The sequence below is a fragment of the Podarcis gaigeae genome, assembly GCF_964106915.1.
Source record: "Podarcis gaigeae genome assembly, chromosome: 2".
Taxonomy (NCBI): Eukaryota; Metazoa; Chordata; class Lepidosauria; order Squamata; family Lacertidae; genus Podarcis; species Podarcis gaigeae.
In genome coordinates this window covers 102,009,475-102,028,947 of record NC_139679.1, presented here as the reverse complement: position 1 = coordinate 102,028,947, position 19,473 = coordinate 102,009,475, and the positions used below count along the sequence as shown (strand labels likewise).

Sequence of the window (19,473 nt, the reverse complement as noted above, 5' to 3'; positions counted from 1 at the left end):
TCTTTGAACTTCGAAAAGAAGGCAAATAACAGATGGCGATCTTGGTGCTCAGCGTAAACTCGGGGAGAGAAAGTCATCAAGGAAATTATAACTTTGGGATGAACAAAGTGGAGTGGGTGGGCTGTGAAATGTCAGGGAGGCAGCTGGATGGGTGCTGACGGGGCCGAGCTGTGGCGCTGTTTGTGGGGTTGTGTGTCTGCTATCTAATCTGGGCATCAGCTCTTCCAGTGAAATGAACATCTAGGAAATGTTTCAAGCGGTCTCGATACCCAGACGTTTGAAACAGATTTAGCAAAGTCTGCAAAGTTGGAAAAATGCTGGTACTGGAATAAGCAACATATATGGGCAGAGGAAGGGACGCGGGTGGCGCTGTGGGTTAAACCACAAAGCCTAGGACTTGCCAATCAGAAGGTCGGGGGTTCGAATCCCCGTGACGGGGTGAGCTCCCGTTGCTCAGTCCTTGCTCCTGCCAACCTAGCAGTTCGAAAGCACGTCAAAGTGCAAGTAGATAAATAGGTACCGCTCTGGCGGGAAGGTAAACGGCGTTTCCGTGCGCTGCTCTGGTTCGCCAGAAGCAGCTTAGTCATGCAGGCCACATGACCCAGAAGCTGTACGCCGGCTCCCTCGGCCAATAAAGTGAGATGAGCGCCGCAACCCCAGAGTCGGTCATGACTGGAGCTAACGGTCAGGAGTCCCTTTATCTTTACTATGGGCAGAGGAACGTTTGATCAAAGGAATCGATGATTCTGGTTACAGAACACTGGCATTCCTTGCATTTATACCCTGTCCTTTTGACAAGGAGATCTAGTGTGGTTCAGCTTCCCTGTCCACCATTGTTAGGTTAGACTGAGGGATAGTGACTGGCCCAAGGCCGCTTCATAATGGATTATGGATTTGTCTCCCTAGTCCAGCACTCTAACTGCTGCACCATGGTGGTTCTTCATTGTTGTCCTGGGTCAAAGGTCTACAGCAAGGATGGGGAAACCTGTGGTCCTCCAGTTGTTGTTGGACTCCAGTTCCCAGCACCCCTGACCATTGGTCATGCTGGGTGGGGGCTGGTGGAGGTCAAAGACCACCAATATCTGGAGGGCCACTGCTTCCCCATCTCTGGAGTGGGACTATGGTGTACATACACAACAAGCTCTACAATCTGAGCAGTGATGTCTCTATTCATTTTAGGGTCAGCAATAGAACCGCCAAAGGTCTTAGGAAAAGTCCTAGCATGTCCCTGGAGTTGTCTGAAGACAGCTTGTATACTTGACACCTCTAAGTGGCACTGTGTCAGAAGGAAAGAGGCTTCAAGTTTATGGATTAGCTGCACTGGGTGTGCAGGATCTTCCATTGTGCGTTAGATTGGGAGAGGTGACATTGTTTGATTCTCCAACCACTTTCAACCATTGCAAAAATCTAAGAAAGGGGCAAGTGGGCTGTACAACAGATGGGCACTTCGGAGACTTCCTTCTCCTTAGCTCATTGCGTTTCTTTAACTCTCAAGAAAGTGAAGGACTCAAAGTGTTTTTGCTTCTTTTCCCCACTCCCCAAGTCCTGTCAGCGTGAGAATAATTGATATTCTAGCTGAAGACTCAAGAATGTGGTAGAAGCAGGAAGTGCAGATCTCTGAGCACAGGTGCTATATGTTCACAAGGCCTGTCAGGAGTTGTGCAGGAGCTTCTGGGTCAAGTGTGAGGGAAGCCCCACATAGAGCGCACCCCCAGCCTATTTAAGGGGGCAGCCAGGTGCCAGCCGCCCTCTTGGCCAATTGTCATGGGATTTTTTCCACCCACTCATGAATTCATTCTCTGTTGTTGTTTTTTAAAGAATGTTTATTAAAGTTTACAATAATACTACAATAAAAATAAAAAATAACAAAAATACAAAAATACAAAAATAAAAATATTTTAAAAAAACACATAAGATTTCAAATGCTTATTTTCAGTAACTTATTTCCCAGACCTCCTCATACCTCCCTTTTTTGTATTCCAATTCAAATTGTTAGTTCAGCAAATCCTTATCAATAGATTTTAACCTGTTTCTAAACCTTTTTTCCCACATTCTCTTAGCATTACAGCTGGAAACCACTTAATTTCTATCCAACATCATTCTAACATTCATTAATTTTGCAATATTTCTGTAAATAGTCTTTAAATTTCTTCCAATCTTCTTCCGCCGACTCTTCTCCCTGGTCTCGGATTCTGCCAGTCATCTCTGCCAATCCCATATAGTCAATCATCTTCATCTGCCAGTGGGTGGGTAGATCTTGTGTCTTCCATCATGAATTCATTCTCTCTCTCTCTCTCTCTCTCTCTCTCTCTCTCTCTCTCACACACACACACACACACACACACACACACACACTCATGGCCTCAGGCCATGAAGCATCTTATATATTAGTTAGATAGCTCAGTTGGCAGAACATGAGACTCTTAATCTCACGGTTGTGGGTTCAAGCCCCACATTGGGCAAAAGGTCCCTGCATTGCAGGGAGTTGGACTAGATGACCCTCATGGTCCCCTCCAACTCTACAATTCTATGATTCTAAGTAAAAAATAAAATTGCATGTGCCCTGATATACTTCAGTTACTATTGTAGAGATTAATGGTGAAGATAGACTTTATTCACACATGGGGGGGGGGGGAGCATGAACGGTATGGATGTGTAAAAAAAAATCAATTTTACTGTGACTGGATGATTGATGTGCTCAGCAAGAAACCAAAATGAAGGTCATCAAGTTAATTCGTGTGAGCCGAAAAGTGGATTATAAATCCTCAAATAAATAAGTACAAAATTGTTCCTGAAAATGTGTTTCAAGTCTCAGATCCTGCTAAAATCAGTTGCCACCTTGCCATCAAATTCACCAGGAGCCCATTTTCCCTGAGCAAAGGAACCTGCTAACATTTATCCCACAGTGACAGCAACAATATTGTCCCTCTAATGCAAATCAATAGAATGATAAACATAACAGACAATGTTAATAACAACCCCTAGCAGCCACTATATAAATTCTGGCACATTTCTTGAAGAATGCAAATTGTAATTATTAATTGGAACGTGCCCAGATGTTTGACCTGCATTTGTCTCCCTTTATTTTCCCCACATCAATATGTGTTTTGAATTAGTTAAGATGCTGGAAATGTAAATAATGAATTTGTGATGAAGAGCGAGTGTGGTGCAGACACAAAAGCAAACTAATTAAAACCAAGCGCCAAAATAAAGCAGCTTGACTCTAATCCTGTGTCAGCCTAGAAAGAATATTTATGAGGCACGTAATTTAAGATTAAAGGCACTGACTTAGAGAAGAAAATCCTTAGATGCAGCAGAGCATAGGCCTTTTCCGTCTTCAGAGTGTGAGCGAAATTACACAAATAAAGAGGGAAAATGAACTAGCTGAGGGCTTTACCAACCTGACTGCTAAATAAACACCAATTGTCATGAAGTGATAACTATCTTAGCGAGGCCTGCCAGTTCTGATTATTTTTCACAGGTAAGGATTATTTCAGTCAGATAAATTTTCATTCTCGATGTATGCATGCACATTTTCAGGTTTTTTATATTTCTCTCTCTCTCTGTAGCAGCAACCACTGAGTGCAGTCAAGGGTTATTGTTTTTGTTTTAGAATAGATTTTTCCAAGTGCATCAGAAACTCCACATCCACACCCACTCCAAGTGCCTTACCTTGCTTACACCTTGAATCAGGGGCTTGTTTCTCCACAGTAATTCTTATCTACTATAGAGGGAGGATTCATTAATCATCATCAGTGCTTTTTTCGGGGGGGGGGACGCAAGGGGTATGCTGGATGGCATCTGATGGGAGTCCAACACCCTCTGGAGGGCATCATGCGAGCAACCCTTGCCCTGGGAGGTATACGGGGAGTTGTGGGGAACCTGCCCCTTAAAAGGTAAAGGGACCCCTGACCATTAGGTCCAGTCATGGCCGACTCTGGGGTTGCAGCGCTCGTCTCGCTTTATTGGCCAAGGGAGCCGGCATTTGTCCACAGACAGCTTCCGGGTCATGTGGCCAGCATGACTAAGCCGCTTCTGGCGAACCAGAGCAGTGCATGGAAACGCTGTTTACCTTCCCGCTAGAGCGGTACCTATTTATCTACCTGCACTTTGACGTGCTTTTGAACAGCTAGGTCGGCAGGAGCTGGGACCAAACAATATGAGCTCACCCCGTTGCGGGGATTCGAACCGCCGACCTTCTGAGCGGCAAGTCCTAGGCTCTGTGGTTTAACCCACAGTGCCACCCACGTCCCATGTACCTGCCCCTTACTCTGGATCCACCCTGCTCACTTACAACAAAAGCCTACTCTGCTATAGACCCTGCCCTCCTTCCACTCCAGGTTGTAAAGTTCACTTTTCCCCTCTCACAAGAGCGTTGGTTTGCAGCCTTTCGACGGAAACAGACCAAAGTACTCCAACATTTTGCCATTCATGATCACGTTTGTGAATTAATTCATACTTGACGTGATTGACTGAATTATGCATTCTTCCACATGTGTCACTTACTCAGATTGAATTAGCATATTACGGCTGACCTTGTTTTCTTCGTTCTTTCGAGCAAACTCAGCACTGCTGTGAAAGACAGATCGTCTCCCGCTGGATCCAGTTGTCCATTTCCTTGGGCATAACTGATATCCTCCTGTCACATAAAAGTGCTACTAGATTCCCTTCGGGAGGGAGGACTGCTTCAGCAGGTAGGTCCATCACACATTTTGTGGTGGATATATCACTGTGCTTGTCATGCTTTAGCCAAGTAGCAAGAAGTTCCAGGAGCACATGCTTACCTGGGTTTGGTTTCCTTACAGAGGGGGTCGTTGGAGCTTAATGGCATTGTGTGATATGTAAGTTTATTTACAAGTTATTAGTTTGAGCATTGGTGGAAGTACACAGCTGCAATGCTCTAGCAGCAAACCCCACTGTTTCACATTATATCTTCAGAGAATGACAGACACTTGCCCCTCCCAAAAAACACTTTCCAGAGCTTGTTGCTTTCTCTCTGTTTTCCTCAAGCATTGTAGTCCATATCCCAATACGTTTCTATTGCTTTCCACTCCTACCTAGCATGTCCCCACTGCCTGGAGTGTGTGAGAGAGAAAATAAGGACGAGTCATCTTTTATCACCTCCTAGCCTTCTTGACCCCTTACATGTAATTGCCCCAACAAAATATTCTCATGGTGAAGTGTTATGCTAGCTGGATAGCATGCCACTGTGTCTGCATTTTTTCTTGATTTAATTATAGTGGGGAGGGCAATTCTTATTGAGACTGCAGGGAGGGGAGCAGAACATATTCTTACCTCTTCTACAGTTTGGACAGAATGCCTCTTCTCCAAAGTGATTCCATAATCACACCATGCAATATAAAGTCTTGAGCCAAAACGAAAGCAGCAGGGGTCTGACTGTACAGTGGGCAGAGGAGGAAATTATATCGCATGAATAGAGTTCTCAGGTTCAGTTAATTAGATCTGCCTGCACAATTCTGTAGAAACATAATAAGCATGCCAGTCCAAAGACTCAGCAGTCACGGCGGATATCACCTTGCGTTTAGATCTTGACAGTGGCAAATGAGAGAGCAACGTGATGAAATTTGCTTGGATCTACAACAGACCTAGGAAGTCTGCGGCTACTGGCTTTGCCTTGCCCAATGGGAGCATCTAGCAGCTCCTGCAGCCATAAATCGAAAGCTATCCATTTCAGTAGCTTTTCAACATTGTCACATGCGTTGGCCTAAGACTATACTTTTTTCTTACACCAGGAGACACTGGGTGGGGTTTGTAAACATACATGGATGTCCACATGTGTCACCAATGAAAGTATGGTGTGTCGCCCATGTTAAGCAAGGCTCAAAAGGATAGCGTGCATGTGATTTCCAACACATGCATTGTAGTTTTTTCACAGTGTCCTCATCAAAAAGCCATCTCATATATTTCCCCCCCTCTGTTTAATCTGGATCTGCCATTTCCGTGTTGCTGTTATTTTAATTGTTTATTGGCTTTTCAGTGGAGGCAGTAAATCCAGATTAGATGGGGAAATAATATGGGGTGGCATGTTGATGAGGATGCCAGCATGTGGACACTACGCAGAATTTTCATGCAGGAGCAGCACCATAAGCAGCTGTGTGGAAGCGCCCACAGCCAGGGGAAGGCCCGTGTGTCCAAATTGCACAAAATAAGCAGCCAAATCTGCCATAGAGGAAGGCAGGGCAGCCCCGGGCCAGGCTATTTCACTGAGTGTGCTTCAGGAAATGGGCACAGCTGGCAGCAAATGAGATGGTGGAGAAACCTTCCAAAACAACATAAAAACCGAAACACAGGAATCATTCGAAATCCACACTTGTCCAAACCATGCCGTGCAATCATCCAAGCAAATACTGGTTACACGAATTCAAAGTGTGCATACATCAGTCAAAATATCATTCAAAATAGATTCTATCAGGAGAAATCACTTTTTTAAAAAAATGTACTGTATATATTAGCCAAAATTGCATGCAAAAATGTGTATGTTGGGAGAAATTTGCACTAAAATGCTGATGAATTTTCATGATATGGAAATGTGATGAACTGAAAAGACTGGAAAAATTAGAAAGGAAAACTGACCGATTTATCCATCCTTAGGCAGCAGTAGTGCCACCAGATTTCACATCGCCTTGCCTTCCTTGGCCCACGGCAGTCTCACTTTCCCTGACTTTAGAGGTCCTTCTGATACTGAAAAGAGGAGTGAGGCATGGAGCAATCCTGGGTCAGCCAGGCCATCCCAGTCTCCCTTTCTCCATCAAGCCTCTAGGCCACAGATGGACTGCAATGGTGGCCTTAGGCCTTCTATTCTATTTTTAATCTGACAGATGCTGTGTCAGCCCTGCAGTAGAAGGCCTGAGGGCTCATGGGACAAGAGAGGCAGGATGGCCTTGTCGCTTGGCCTTGCGCACACAGCTGCACATGTGATAATGTCTCCTCATCTGTCGAATATGCCACCAGCCGGCCACTTGACCTAGGGTGATTTGGGCAGGAAAGCCATTAGTGAAATGGGAAATTAGCCTCTATGTTTATTTCACTTCATGATGGTGTATGAGTTCTGAATAATGATGAGTTGCTATGTATTTAACCAAACTGCCACCAGCCCCCTTATTTTCTTTTACATTCTTCTAATGCTTGTCTCCAAGAAACTATTTCCCCCCGCCACTTAGGTTGCCCATTGACAAAGCAGCCATTTTTACCACAATAACCTCCAGAATATGAGAAGCCTAAACATTTCACAGACTGGTTCTGAACTAATATTTATTTAGTATTTTTTTAAAAAGTTACATGCACCCCAAACTCCAGGCGGAGAGAGATTCCCGTGCATATCTCAAGTTTGGTTTACTGGGAAAGGAAACTGGAGATGATGTTGTCTTTGTACTGTATTGGTTTTATTTATACATACAGTGGTACCTCAGGTTAAGTACTTAATTCATTCCGGAGGTCCGTACTTAACCTGAAACTGTTCTTAACCTGAAGCACCACTTTAGCTAATGGGGCCTCCTGCTGCCGCTGCGCCGCCGCCGCACGATTTCTGTTCTCATCCTGAAGCAAAGTTCTTAACCTGAAGCACTATTTCTGGGTTAGCGGAGTCTGTAACCTGAAGCGTATGTAACCTGAAGCATATGTAACCCGAGGTACCACTGTATATACCACCTGAGGATAAGAGGGAAGGGCTTGCAACTTTCTAATAGAGCTTGTTCCCCCATTAGGTTTCTAGGTGTGTTCCCAAAGTCATAGCTTTGGATTCAGCACAGAGAGCAAGTCAAGCCTCTGTGCTTCTTCTCAGCCTAGCACAAGGCAAGATTGGCTATTCACCTTCCTTCCTTCCTTCCTTCCTTCCTTCCTTCCTTCCTTCCTTCCTTCCTTCCTTCCTTCCTTCCTTCCCGCTCCCCCCCCTCTCTCACACACACAGAGGAGGTGGATAGAAGCTGAGCCCTGTTCCAAAATGCCTCTCCTTTGAGAGCTCAACCATGGCCTGTTCCATACCCCACAAGTGTCTTGAAAAAGAGGGACAATCCATTCTTTTGAGGGAAAGCATGGCAGCCATTTGGTTCGTAATTTCATGTTGCGATTCCACCCCCTGGAAAAAAACCCACTTGTTTCAGGGCCATAATCTTGTGCCCCCCAAAGCACTTTTTTGAGGGGGGGAATTGAGGCCCGAAATCATGTGAGATCATGGCAACCCATCATGCTTCTGCAATAAGGAATGGGAGGATGGTGTCTGGGAAGACGGTGTCCCAGATTTTGGCTTCCAAGTGTTGGATGGTGTGCTGTTCTGCTTGTTCCATTAGCCTGACCACACCTCAGGGTTACAACCAAGAATCATAGGGATGAGACGAAGGAGGAGGAAGCTGGTGTCTGTATGGATTGTGAGTCTTCACAGAAAAAGCTTCTCATGCCGTACTTGCTTAGCAGGGCTGGGCCTCAGCTGTTATGCCGCTCTGATGGAAACAGTGAAGCATCGAGCCAAGCCTTGCTTCAATGCCACTGGCTAGCTACTTCTGAATAGCCAGAGCCACTTGGGTGCCCAAGACGCTGGCTGCCAGGCAACTCATCACCTTGACCGTCCAAGCTCAGACAGCCCTGTCAATAAGGAAGCTGGCCAGCATGCAGCCTCATTAAATCTCCCCAGCTGCGAACACAAGTCCAGACCTTGTTCCAGCAGCACACTGGCTACCTTGTTCTTCGTCACCCCCTCTCCGGCACACATGATGGGGAAATCAAAACTGAGGGAGCCGGAGGAAGAGAAAGGAGAAAAAGCAGCAGCCCCCCTTCATTACCAATGGCAAGTCATACCCCCAGTGCTTTTGCGGCACACAAAGTGAACTCAAGATCACTCCAGGTTGATTTTTATCACTCCAGGACAATTTAGATGGGCAGATACATCTGGTTCTGAATTACTAATGTAGTTTGGAATCACTGGAGCATATTTGCATTGGAAGAAGAGGAGAAAGTCCTTTGTCATCACCCAAATTGTGTCTACCCAAAGATGGGTATTGCAGGGTAAGGAAAAAATAACCTGATCGATAATATCTCTCTCTCTCTCTCTCTCTCTCTCTCTCACACACACACACACACACAGAGAGAGAGAGAGAGAGAGAGAGAGAGAGAGAGAGACCATTATGTGAGGAGAAAAGTAAGGCCACATTAGCTAACTCCAAGGCCATAGGTGTCAAAAGCATCTTGTGGAGAGAAGGGAGGGGGTGACAGAGAGGTGGTGGACTTTAGCTGGCAAATCAAATAATTAGAGGCACTTCACATAATGAATGCATAATGAGAGTCAATGTGGTGCAGTGGTTAGAGTGCTCTGCTATGACCTGGGAGATGAGGGTTCAAATCCCCACTCAGCCTAAAGCTTTGTGGGTGATCTTGGGCCAGTCACAGTCTCTCAGCCTAACCTACCTCACAGGGTTTCTGTGAAGATAAATGAGGAGAAGGGAGAGCAGGGTATGTGAGCATGCGCTCCTGAGAGGAAATGCGGGGGGTTATAAATCGAATAAACAGGCAGTGGGTGCAAGTGAGGGCACCCTGGTCCTGGAGCAGAAGATGGCACCCATTCCCCGACAAGCTTGTGCCACAGTCTGTATAACAATAATGCTTGCAAGTGTGTTTGTTGCATCCATATGTTGTTATTTGGTCTCAGGCCCCAACGCCTGAAAACACCCTTGAGAGCGTTCCTCAAGAGAGATGCTCTCTTACTCTTCCAACACACGAAATTAGCTGTGTCGCTATTGCGTCTCACCTTCGGCCCAGCCACCTTTTAAGGGAATAAGGAGGAGGAGATTAAGGTCATGATTTCCTACGATGAGAAACGCTCTGAGGGAAATACCTTTCGAAGGCACACATCTGCCCTTACGCAGGTCGTCCAGAGCGTGGCCTGTGGGGAAAGAGGGATGCAGCAAGCGGGGCCAGATGGCTACAAAGCAGAACACAGCCGGCTGGTGTAGCTCCTTCCATCCATTGTGTCAGAAGCAGTTAATCATAGATGAGCAGGAAGCGTTAACAGTTCCCTCACGTACCTGATAGCAAATGCCTCGGGGGGGGGGGGGCAAACAATACATTTTAACTCTTTGCTGCTCTCTTTAGTACCTGTGTTGTCAACTCGCTTGTATGTTGCTTGCGTCCAAGAATCATAGAATCATAGAGTTGGAAGAGACCACAAGGGCCATCGAGTCCAACCCCCTGCCAAGCAGGAAACACCATCAGAGCACTCCTGACATATGGTTGTCAAGCCTCTGCTTAAAGACCTCCAAAGAAGGAGACTCCACCACACTCCTTGGCAGCAAATTCCACTGTTGAACAGCTCTTACTGTCAGGAAGTTCTTCCTAATGTTTAGGTGGAATCTTCTTTCTTGTAGTTTGGATCCATTGCTCCGTGTCCGCTTCTCTGGAGCATATGTGTTATCTTGTTCAAGGCATATGTGTTAGAGTTACCGGGTTTCCTTCTTTGAATCACAGAATTGCAGAATTGGAAGGGATCACGAGGGTCATCTAGTCCAAGCCCCTGCAATGCAGGAATCTGTTCGCCGAACATGTGGCATCAAACCCACAGCCCTTAGATTAAGAGTCTCTTTCACCTTTGCTATGAAGGTTAGGAATGCAGTGACCAAAAGGTTCTGAATTCAGCTGGGACCCGGGTGTGAGCATGCTGGTGTTTCCACCACAATGTCAACGTAAAGCGTCGCTCACAATCTGCAATGCTGCAGAACTGAATATTTTGGGTGGGTCATGGAAATGATCCCGCCTTAACACCTGTGAGCTTTTGACTCACACAGCGGGTGGCGCTGTGGTCTAAACCACCGAGCCTCTGGTGCTTACCGATCTGAAGATCGGTGGTTCAAATCTGCTTGACGGGGTGAGTTCCCATTGCTCTGTCCCAGATCCTGCCAACCTAGAAATTCGAAAGCACACCTATGCATGTAGATAAATAGGTACCACTGCGGTGGGAAGGTAAACGGCGTTTCTGTGCACTCTGGCACTCGTCAAGGTGTCCTGCTGTGCCATGCTGCCCACATGATCCAGAAAGTTGTCTGTGGACAAACGCTGGCTCCCTGCCTGAAAGTGAGATGAGCGCTGCAACTCCATAGTTGCCTTTGACTGGACCAGGGGTCCTTTACCTTTTACCTCTTCTGCGAATGTGGGGAAATACCCAAACAAGGGGGAGGGGCGGCATGTTGGAAGGAATAAAGTGGACACTAGACAAACAGGCCTTGACATATTTCCAACTGAAAGTGGTGGGGCTCTTATTCTGCTTTTGATGTGTCTGTTCTTTTATAGCAATCACTCCCCAATTTTGGGAAGAGGAACTGCAGATAAGGCTTAGCCATATGTTCCGACTGTTCCAGTTTACCAGGAACGGCCTCTATTTTTAGGAATCTGTTACTGAACATAAGAAAAGCCTGCTGGATCAGACCAATGACCCATCTAGCCAACCAGATGCCTCTGGGAATATACTGCAAGCAGGAGCTGAGCGCAAGAGCGCTCGCGTCTCCTGTGTTTTCAAGCAGGAGGCAGTGGAGGTACAGGAATGCCAGCTGCTGGGACCTCCATGTAAGGAGAATGTTATGGGGCTCAGGTCCTGTTTTCGAGCTTCCAATAAACATTTGGTTGGCCATGGTGAGAGCAGGATGCCAGACTAGATGGGCTGATCCAAGAGGCTCTTCTTATGTACTTATGCTCTTAGATACTGTGTTTTATCCCCGGTGGAATTCAAGGGTTCATCTCCAGATCACACGAACCAATAGAAGAGCTCTTGCAGATTGCCTTTAAGTACAGGTCCACTCCACCTATTTCCATTTGAATTCAGATCTTGCCATTTTCATGCAGAGCAACTGTTAGTTGATTCGTCGATGCTGGCAGCCAGCAGCCAAGATTTTGCACAACTCATTGAGGCAGCTTTCTTCTCCCCAACCAAAAGTGCTCATTGCTCCAATCCTTGGAAGGGCTGGAAATTGCATTTATATATATATATGTGTGTGTATGTATATATATATGTGTATATGTGTGTATGTATATATACTGCTAAAAAGATACAGATGCAGCTCAGATGATCCAAACAGGGTTATGTGCATTTTGACACAGCCCAGTTTTCAAGGAGAACTTTAAGAGAGGCTCACACACAAAACGGCTAAGAGCAGGGCCCGACTTGCACGCTGGAATTTGGCATATTGCTGCAGCATGGGATCCTGCACTTGATTTCTTGCAGATGTTGCTCCGAGGCCCTCAAAATGGAAACAGACGAGGAGGAAAGAGCCTTTGGGTTTGGTGCCACACACAGCTTTCTTCTGACGACTTCACAGATGGCCGTCACTCTGTCCCGAGACTCCACGGTGGAGCAACAACTAACGTTAAGGAGTTGCATCTCTCTTTCTGCTCCTCTCTTTATGGAACACGGAATCTCTGTTGCACACAGACCACCCCACATTTCATCGTTCCTATTCTGCAGCCCGCTTTGCGGGCACACCACCATGCTGATCTATGTTACTGCATCTTTAAGACGAATAGGATCTTAAGAGCAAGCCTGTCAGTTAACGGACTTGCCTGGCAGAGATTAAGTTCCGCTGATCATATAATCATAGCATCATTGAGTTAGAAAGAACCCCTTGAGGGTCATCTAGCCCAATCCTCTGCAATCCAGGAATCTCAACTAAACCATTCTCAAACACCCAGGTGTATGCACCCTCACTAAGACCTGTTTGACAGTGGAATGGTCTTCCATGGGAGGTTGTGGACTCTTCTTCCTTGGAGGTTTTAAAGCAGAGGTTGGGTGGCCATCTGTCATGGGAGCCTTACCTGAATTCCTGCATAGTAGGACAAGATGGCCCTTGGGTCTTTTCCAACTCTACCATTCTTATTCTCTGTTAACAAGACCACGATCTGCAATAACTTTGGCTATTTAAGCAGGAACCTGTGCCTGGACTATCCCACCCCTCGTTATATAAAAACCATTTACTATCCTGTCTGTTAATATCCTCCCCTACAATGCCAAGCAAAAATGCTTCTGGTTTTCCCCATAAATGTATATTTCAACATCTTTTTCATCTCATTGTATATCATTTCCCAGAAGCTTTTCACTTTCTTACATTCCCATCACATGTGATGAAAAGATCCTTCTTCTTTTTTTACATTCCCAACATTTATTACTTATTTTATTCTCGTGCCCATGTTAGTGTCCTTTGCATCATTTAAGTCTCCACTTCCAGGGATTACCACCCCTTGTTTGAAGTTCTCTACCTTGTTAAGCGTTTCCCTGAGAAAATAACATAGAGCCTCACTGGGCAAGCAAACAAAAGCTACTGTTATCGGCTCTCCTTAAAGGTAAAGGGACCCCTGACCATTAGGCCCAGTCGTGACCGACTCTGGGGTTGCGGCACTCATCTCGCTTTATTGGCCGAGGGAGCCGGCGTACAGTTTCCGGGTCATGTGGCCAGTATGACTAAGTTACTTCTGGCGAATCAGAGCAGCGCACGGAAACGCCGTTTACCTTCCCGCCGGAGTGGTACCGATTTATCTACTTGCACTTTGACGTGCTTTTGAACTGCTAGGTTGGCAGGAGCTGGACTGAGCAACGGGAGCTCACTCCTTCGCAGGGATTCGAACCACTGGACTTCTGATTGGCAAGCCCTAGGCTCTGTGGTTTAACCCACAGCCCCACCCACATCCCTTATCAGCTCTCCTTACAAACTGCCTATTATAATACCTGCCTGCCACCAAGGGACTTTCTTCCGTTACGACATACAGTCATTTTCTTAGCTGTGATTATCGCAACTCCCCGCATTTTGATGACCCCAGTGCACTAAATTGCTCTCTCCAAGCCCCTGCTGCCTTAGGATTCTTTTTCTGCGAACCCTTTCCATTGATGGGGCTTCCTGCAATAAAAGCATGTCCAGGTGTCCCTGCTTTCGTCTTGCTTTGATCGCGGACACTTTCTAACAGGAGCCAACCCTCAGTTTTGTCTGTAGAGTACAGATGGACCCAAAATGTGGGTGTGGTTTGCTTTAGCTTCCTGTTGTTTGGGATCCAATTCATTAACACCAGTGATTCACCTGTAGTATTTATCATAAGCCTGGAGGAATTCATTAGACCTTTCTATGGTCGGCTTCATCCTCCAGGCAAAGATCCACTTAAGTCCCAGGGGAGCAGCCAGCTACAAGGATGGCGTAAAGGCTTCTTCTTCCATTCACATTGTCTTCCCCATGCTTTTAATCAATGGACTTATGTGGACTTGATCTCAGGGCAACAGCCAATTGCACCTAATAGGAGCAGGAAAGATGGTATGTGTAGATGGATAATGTGTGCAGGATTAATATGTGTGTGTGTGTGTGTGTGTGTGTGTACAGTATACGCACAGAGAGAGACAAACACTTGTTTAGGTGGTTTTCTGATAAGGTGACTTGATAATAATGGCCCACAACTGGCCCACACTCAGGGACTGACTTGCCCTGTCAAAGGTAGCTGCCCTGGCCTTCTGAATCACTTGTCCAGCCAGCCTGTTTGGGCTTCATATAAGCAGCATTATACATCTTGTTGGCCAACCATGGCATCATTGCTTGGAAGTCTTACTGTGTTCGGTAGGCTGCACTATATGCTTATCTGGTAGTAGTTCCTGTTGAAACTCAGTAAGACTTACTTCTCAAGAGGAATGTGCAGAATTGAGCTGTTGGCTTAGCCTAGCTTCACAGAATATTAAGACTGCTGGTATATGTAGCCTTTGTCCACACAATAGTATCTGGTGTTGAGCTACCCATGGCATTAGTAAATTGTTTTGATTTGCCAACTCACACATCTTAATCTGTTCTTCGGATAGATAAAGGATTCAACATGTTGCCAACTCTTGGCTGCTTCCTTCTTTCTTTGACTGACACCGTTAACCTCTAAAATTGCTATAGAAACTTTTATGAAGTTAAGGGTGGAATCACAGGCTTACATTTGGTATTTGGGGGGTTTCACCAGTGCATCAGAGAGTGATGGTTGTCAAATTCAGCACATGTGTGTTTTTCCTCTCCATGATGCATCACCATGAATCTCTACACCTCTCTGGAATATGCTGATTAACACCAGTTAACGATCTGTCCCCAATTAACAATCTGTATGTAATTTCAAGAAGTAATTATATGTAATTATTGGCAATTATGGACTACCGATAAAGGTATTATGCATATGCAACTCCTTCCAAAATACAAACCATTCCTTTATCTGAAAACAGCACTTTAAAGACATCTAAGGGATTTACAGCCTAATGCTATGCATGTTTACTCAGAAGCAAGTCTTGTTGAGTTAAACGGGTTTGCTCCCAGGTAGGCAGGCAGAGAATTGCAGCTTTATAGACAGCAATCCTCGAATCATGTTTGATTGAGTCACACTTTGATAAACTGCATTTTTAAAGATCTTATTAATAAAATGGTCATTTAAATAACAAATGAATAAAATATAGTTAGGATATGTACTTGAAGTATGGTTCAATGCAGGCTGAATTTTTCATATAAAATATTTCATAAATAAAATTTAGTGCTAATAGTAGTAGTACTAGTCTCATTTCTTTCCAGGAGATTCAGTCACATTAGTTGCTTTGGGCCTAATATGTAATATGCCAACTTCTTGATGCCCTAATACCTTAAAACAAACCTAAGAACTGATTAATTTGACCAGGGCATAAATCAGGGGTGGTTCTTCAGGTGTCGTTGGACTGCCAACCCCTTTCAGCCTCAGCCAGCATGACCAAGGGTCAGGGAAAATGAGATCTGGGGTCCACCAATGTCTGTAGGGCCACAGGGTCCACCCCAGCCTAAATGAATCATGCTTATACATTTAGTAAACCATATCTAGGTTTCCCTCCCCTCTAAATTGCCCATTTATGTCTACCATTTCTAATCAATTTAACGTTGTTAACATGGTCATCATGGTTCTGTCCAAAAAGTGAAAAGGCAACACAGGAAGTAGCAGTTTGTATAAACCATGGCTAGTTAACAACGTGTGATAGACAAAATGGGATGTTTCCATCTGTGAGTGTAAGTCAAATGATTACTGCAGACTGTACTGCCATTCCCAAGATCCAGGGGTTATGAGGTGAACCTGCAGCCCACACAAGTTCCCTTGCTCTCTTATATGTCATGGACAGCTTTGTGTGCTTAAGCTGCATTGAAATGCATTGGGAACTGTGTTCTTGTGAGATGTCAATGGGGCACATCAGAATGATAACAGACACTGTGGGTTCTATTCCACTGAGCATAAAATGAGTCAAAAGGAAATAAATATATACCCCCTAATGAGATGACAGCGAATAGAATCTACTGTAAAAAACACACACCAATATATTTTCTGTTTGGGCCAATATGTTCATTCATCGAAGCCAAGAAAGTCTTTCTTTTTATACATCACCTTGTTTCTTTTTCTTTATTTTTTTTTGAAAAAAAATTCATAATTATCACATTCTCCTGATGCACAACAAAAAGATTCTTAGCTGTGCTATGGATACATCCGTATCTGAGATTTCCTTCCAAGTCACTGCTTTCTAATAGGCAAGGCCATCTGTTCCCTCAGCGTTACAAGTACATCGATCCAAGGCCTGTTCCACAGTGGAGCTGGAGCAGGCCCAAAGACCCCATTTCTTAGGTCCAACTGGAGAGTCAGGAATCCAACACCTGTCTGTTTGTTTGTCTGCCCCATTCCACTCACACCAATTTGGGTTTTGCCATCTATTCCCATTGACTCTTGTTTTAACAGAGCCACCCAGTTCTCCGCAGGTGTTGTAAGCTGGCAAGATCCTATTTAGCTGGGGGGTCTACTGAAACCCGTTTTACAGCCCTGTAGTAAAAAGTACAACAACCAAAAGGGAAAAAAAGAAAAAAAGAATTTCCTTCTTTCCCGCTGTCTCATCTGAAAACAATATAGAACACATCTGGGTGTCAATCTCCCAATTGTTTAAAGCATACAGAGAAAAAAATCACATCCACCATAGCACACAGTACACTTTGAGCCCTATGTATATAACTACCATGTTGAAGCTGTTGTTGCTTTGTTCTACTTCCAAAGAATGGACTCCATTCTACCCTGAGGATAGGCCCTTCAAACTGCCTTCGTAATGGGTTTGAAGTGTTTATCTCCCAAGGGTAGGCTTTAAGTCTGACATGATTAGGATGTATTCGTTTCATTATGAATTTCAGAAGAAGGCAGTGTTGAAGTTACCTCTTGGTAATGAACAGCAGTTAACAAATGCCAGGAAACTAGAGCACCAGAAAACAATTCTATACTCAAAACAAGTTCATGCTGACACCACACAACTGAACCATTTACAACTGTTTTGGCCTATCCTCCCAAAAGTAGCTGAATTATTTTTTTTTTAGCGACTCCAGCCCTCTCCAAATAGATGTAAACTTCCTTCTTAGACCTGGGTTCTTTTTCCAAACATTTGGTGGTTACGGGTTTTTCTTAAATGTCGTTGGAAAAACAGCAACGTTTGTTTTTTTTATTTCGTTTCGGTAACAGACGCCTGTATTTGTTTTACAGAATAACATAAAATGCAAGTGTTAGTAGATTATTATTATTATTATTATTATTTAAAAGCAACCCTGTAGGCCTCCGCAAGAGCTAATGAATTTATAAGAGGCTCTTTTACTTCTAGAGCAGGTGCAGAAAGGAAAGCCTTGCTGATCCAGAAAAAAAAATCTGATGGCAAAAGAGAAAGCTCTGTTTGTTTAGCTCTAGCTGAAAAGCATGATGAATATGCATGAGTTTCCCAGGGACTCCTAAGATACAGAAATTCCTCTGATATTACAAAATACAAAAATATTTTTCTCCAAACTCTCATTTTCTTTGCATTTACAGAACAATAATGGAAATAACTTACACAATCTGGCAGAAGAATGACCAAAAGCAGGTGGTGAAAATGAAAATCAAGAGAGAGAAAATTAACTAGAAGCTGGCTATAGAAAACAATGGCAACTTAAAAGATGAGGGTGAACTGTGTATTAAGTGGGTGGCAGCTACTTGTGGGAAGGAGGTAAATTTGTGACGATTACATGCTAAAATAAATTTTATCCCTCCCTCCATCCCCGAAATAAAATGTGCAAAACATATTCACCATGCCAACGATTATGACTATTTATAGACCCTTGTCTATGACCTCCTTCTTACAGCTCCCAGCTCGCCAGGTATTTCCGTTACAATGAAAAGCACTTTTAAGACCTACAACAGTGCAAGTTGATGAAGTAGTTACATTCTCCAACACTGCTTGGGCAACGTGGTTATGCTATGATGCAGTTTTTGCTCTTTTGCCTTTTCCGGCTGTGTAACTGTCCTCGACCACCTAGCGTGGAAGACTTCGGCATGCTGTAGGAGCCGTATTTGTGAAGGAGCTCTTCGCCAGTGACGTACTGGAGGCGGCTGGGTTGCGGGATCGGTTCCCCGAGGAAGTAGCCTTCGTTGTCAGATTCGGAGGAGGAGGAGCAAGTCGAGCACCAGTCGTATTCAGCAAAGTAGGGTCCCCACCTTTCGCTAAAGTGGTTCTGCAAAGCAAGGTCCGATACGGTCCTTGGACACTGGCCGTACAGATTTCTCCGTGCGCCCTGCTCTGCCGTCTCTCGGCAACTTCTCTGCTGCAAGAACTGATCGTAGTCTTCCCTGGCTCTCAGAGAGGGCCTCTCTTTCAACTTGTAGCTCTGCTCGCTGGCGAGGTGAAGGGCGTTGTCTGAGCGGGAGCGCCTGGACCGCCGGGGCCTGTGGGGGCGATACCGCCGGTCGTCATCTCGGAGATTAGTTCGTCTTGGGGTGCGCTCGCTCATGGGGGGATGCCGGGCACCTTCCTGCCCAGCCAATTTGTTCCCCGGCATCCCACCATCATAGTCAAAGCTCTGGTGCATCCTTCCACGGGACGGTGTGTCTCTGTACCCAATGGGGTTAGTGAGGTCGTGCAGGTTGGCTTCCATATCTTGGTACTGTTGAACGGAAAGTAGGCTCCGGACAGACTCGGCGCTCCTGAACTGGACAGAGGAATTCAGGGTCCCCATGTTGCTCAGCTTCTCTGAGACATTCATTCCAGAATCTTTGCTTAGATCAGGCATGGAAAATCGAGAGAGATGCTCTTGCCGCTTGGCCCCACCATCCGCAGAGAGTCCTTTTGGAAACAAGGGGGAGGGGAAAGAAAAAGAATTAAAGACTGTGGTTTCTGTTCATTTCTTCAATGGTATTGGACTGCAAACATGGCTATTTGATCTCTGATGCTGTATATCTACAAAGGCAGTGTAATTGTGTGTATGTAATACATTACTGAGGACACGGGTGGCGCTGTGGGTTAAACCACAGAGCCTAGGATTTGCCAATCAGAAGGTCGGCGGTTCGAATCCCTGCGAGGGGGTGAGCTCCCGTTGCTCAGTCCCAGCTCCTGCCAACCTAGCAGTTTGAAAGCACGTCAAAGTGCAAGTAGATAAATAGGTACTGCTCTGACAGGAATGTAAACGGCAT

At 45.2% G+C, this 19,473-nt stretch overlaps 2 protein-coding genes across 3 annotated transcripts in view; one reads left to right on the top strand and one right to left on the bottom strand.

Annotated features, from left to right (window-relative positions):
• Window positions 1-19,473, top strand: part of LOC310837919 (uncharacterized protein C3orf49) — a 405,030-nt gene that overhangs the window by 156,917 nt on the left and 228,640 nt on the right. The gene's annotated exons all lie outside the window — the stretch shown is intronic.
• PRICKLE2 (prickle planar cell polarity protein 2) overlaps window positions 16,394-19,473 on the bottom strand; it is a 246,066-nt gene continuing 242,986 nt past the window's right edge. For both annotated transcript variants that reach the window (XM_083723501.1, XM_083723502.1), the window contains one exon: window positions 16,394-19,126. In XM_083723501.1, coding sequence (XP_083579627.1) covers window positions 18,258-19,126 — 869 coding nt within the window. In that variant the 3' untranslated portion in view covers window positions 16,394-18,257. The remainder of the gene's footprint in view (window positions 19,127-19,473) is intronic.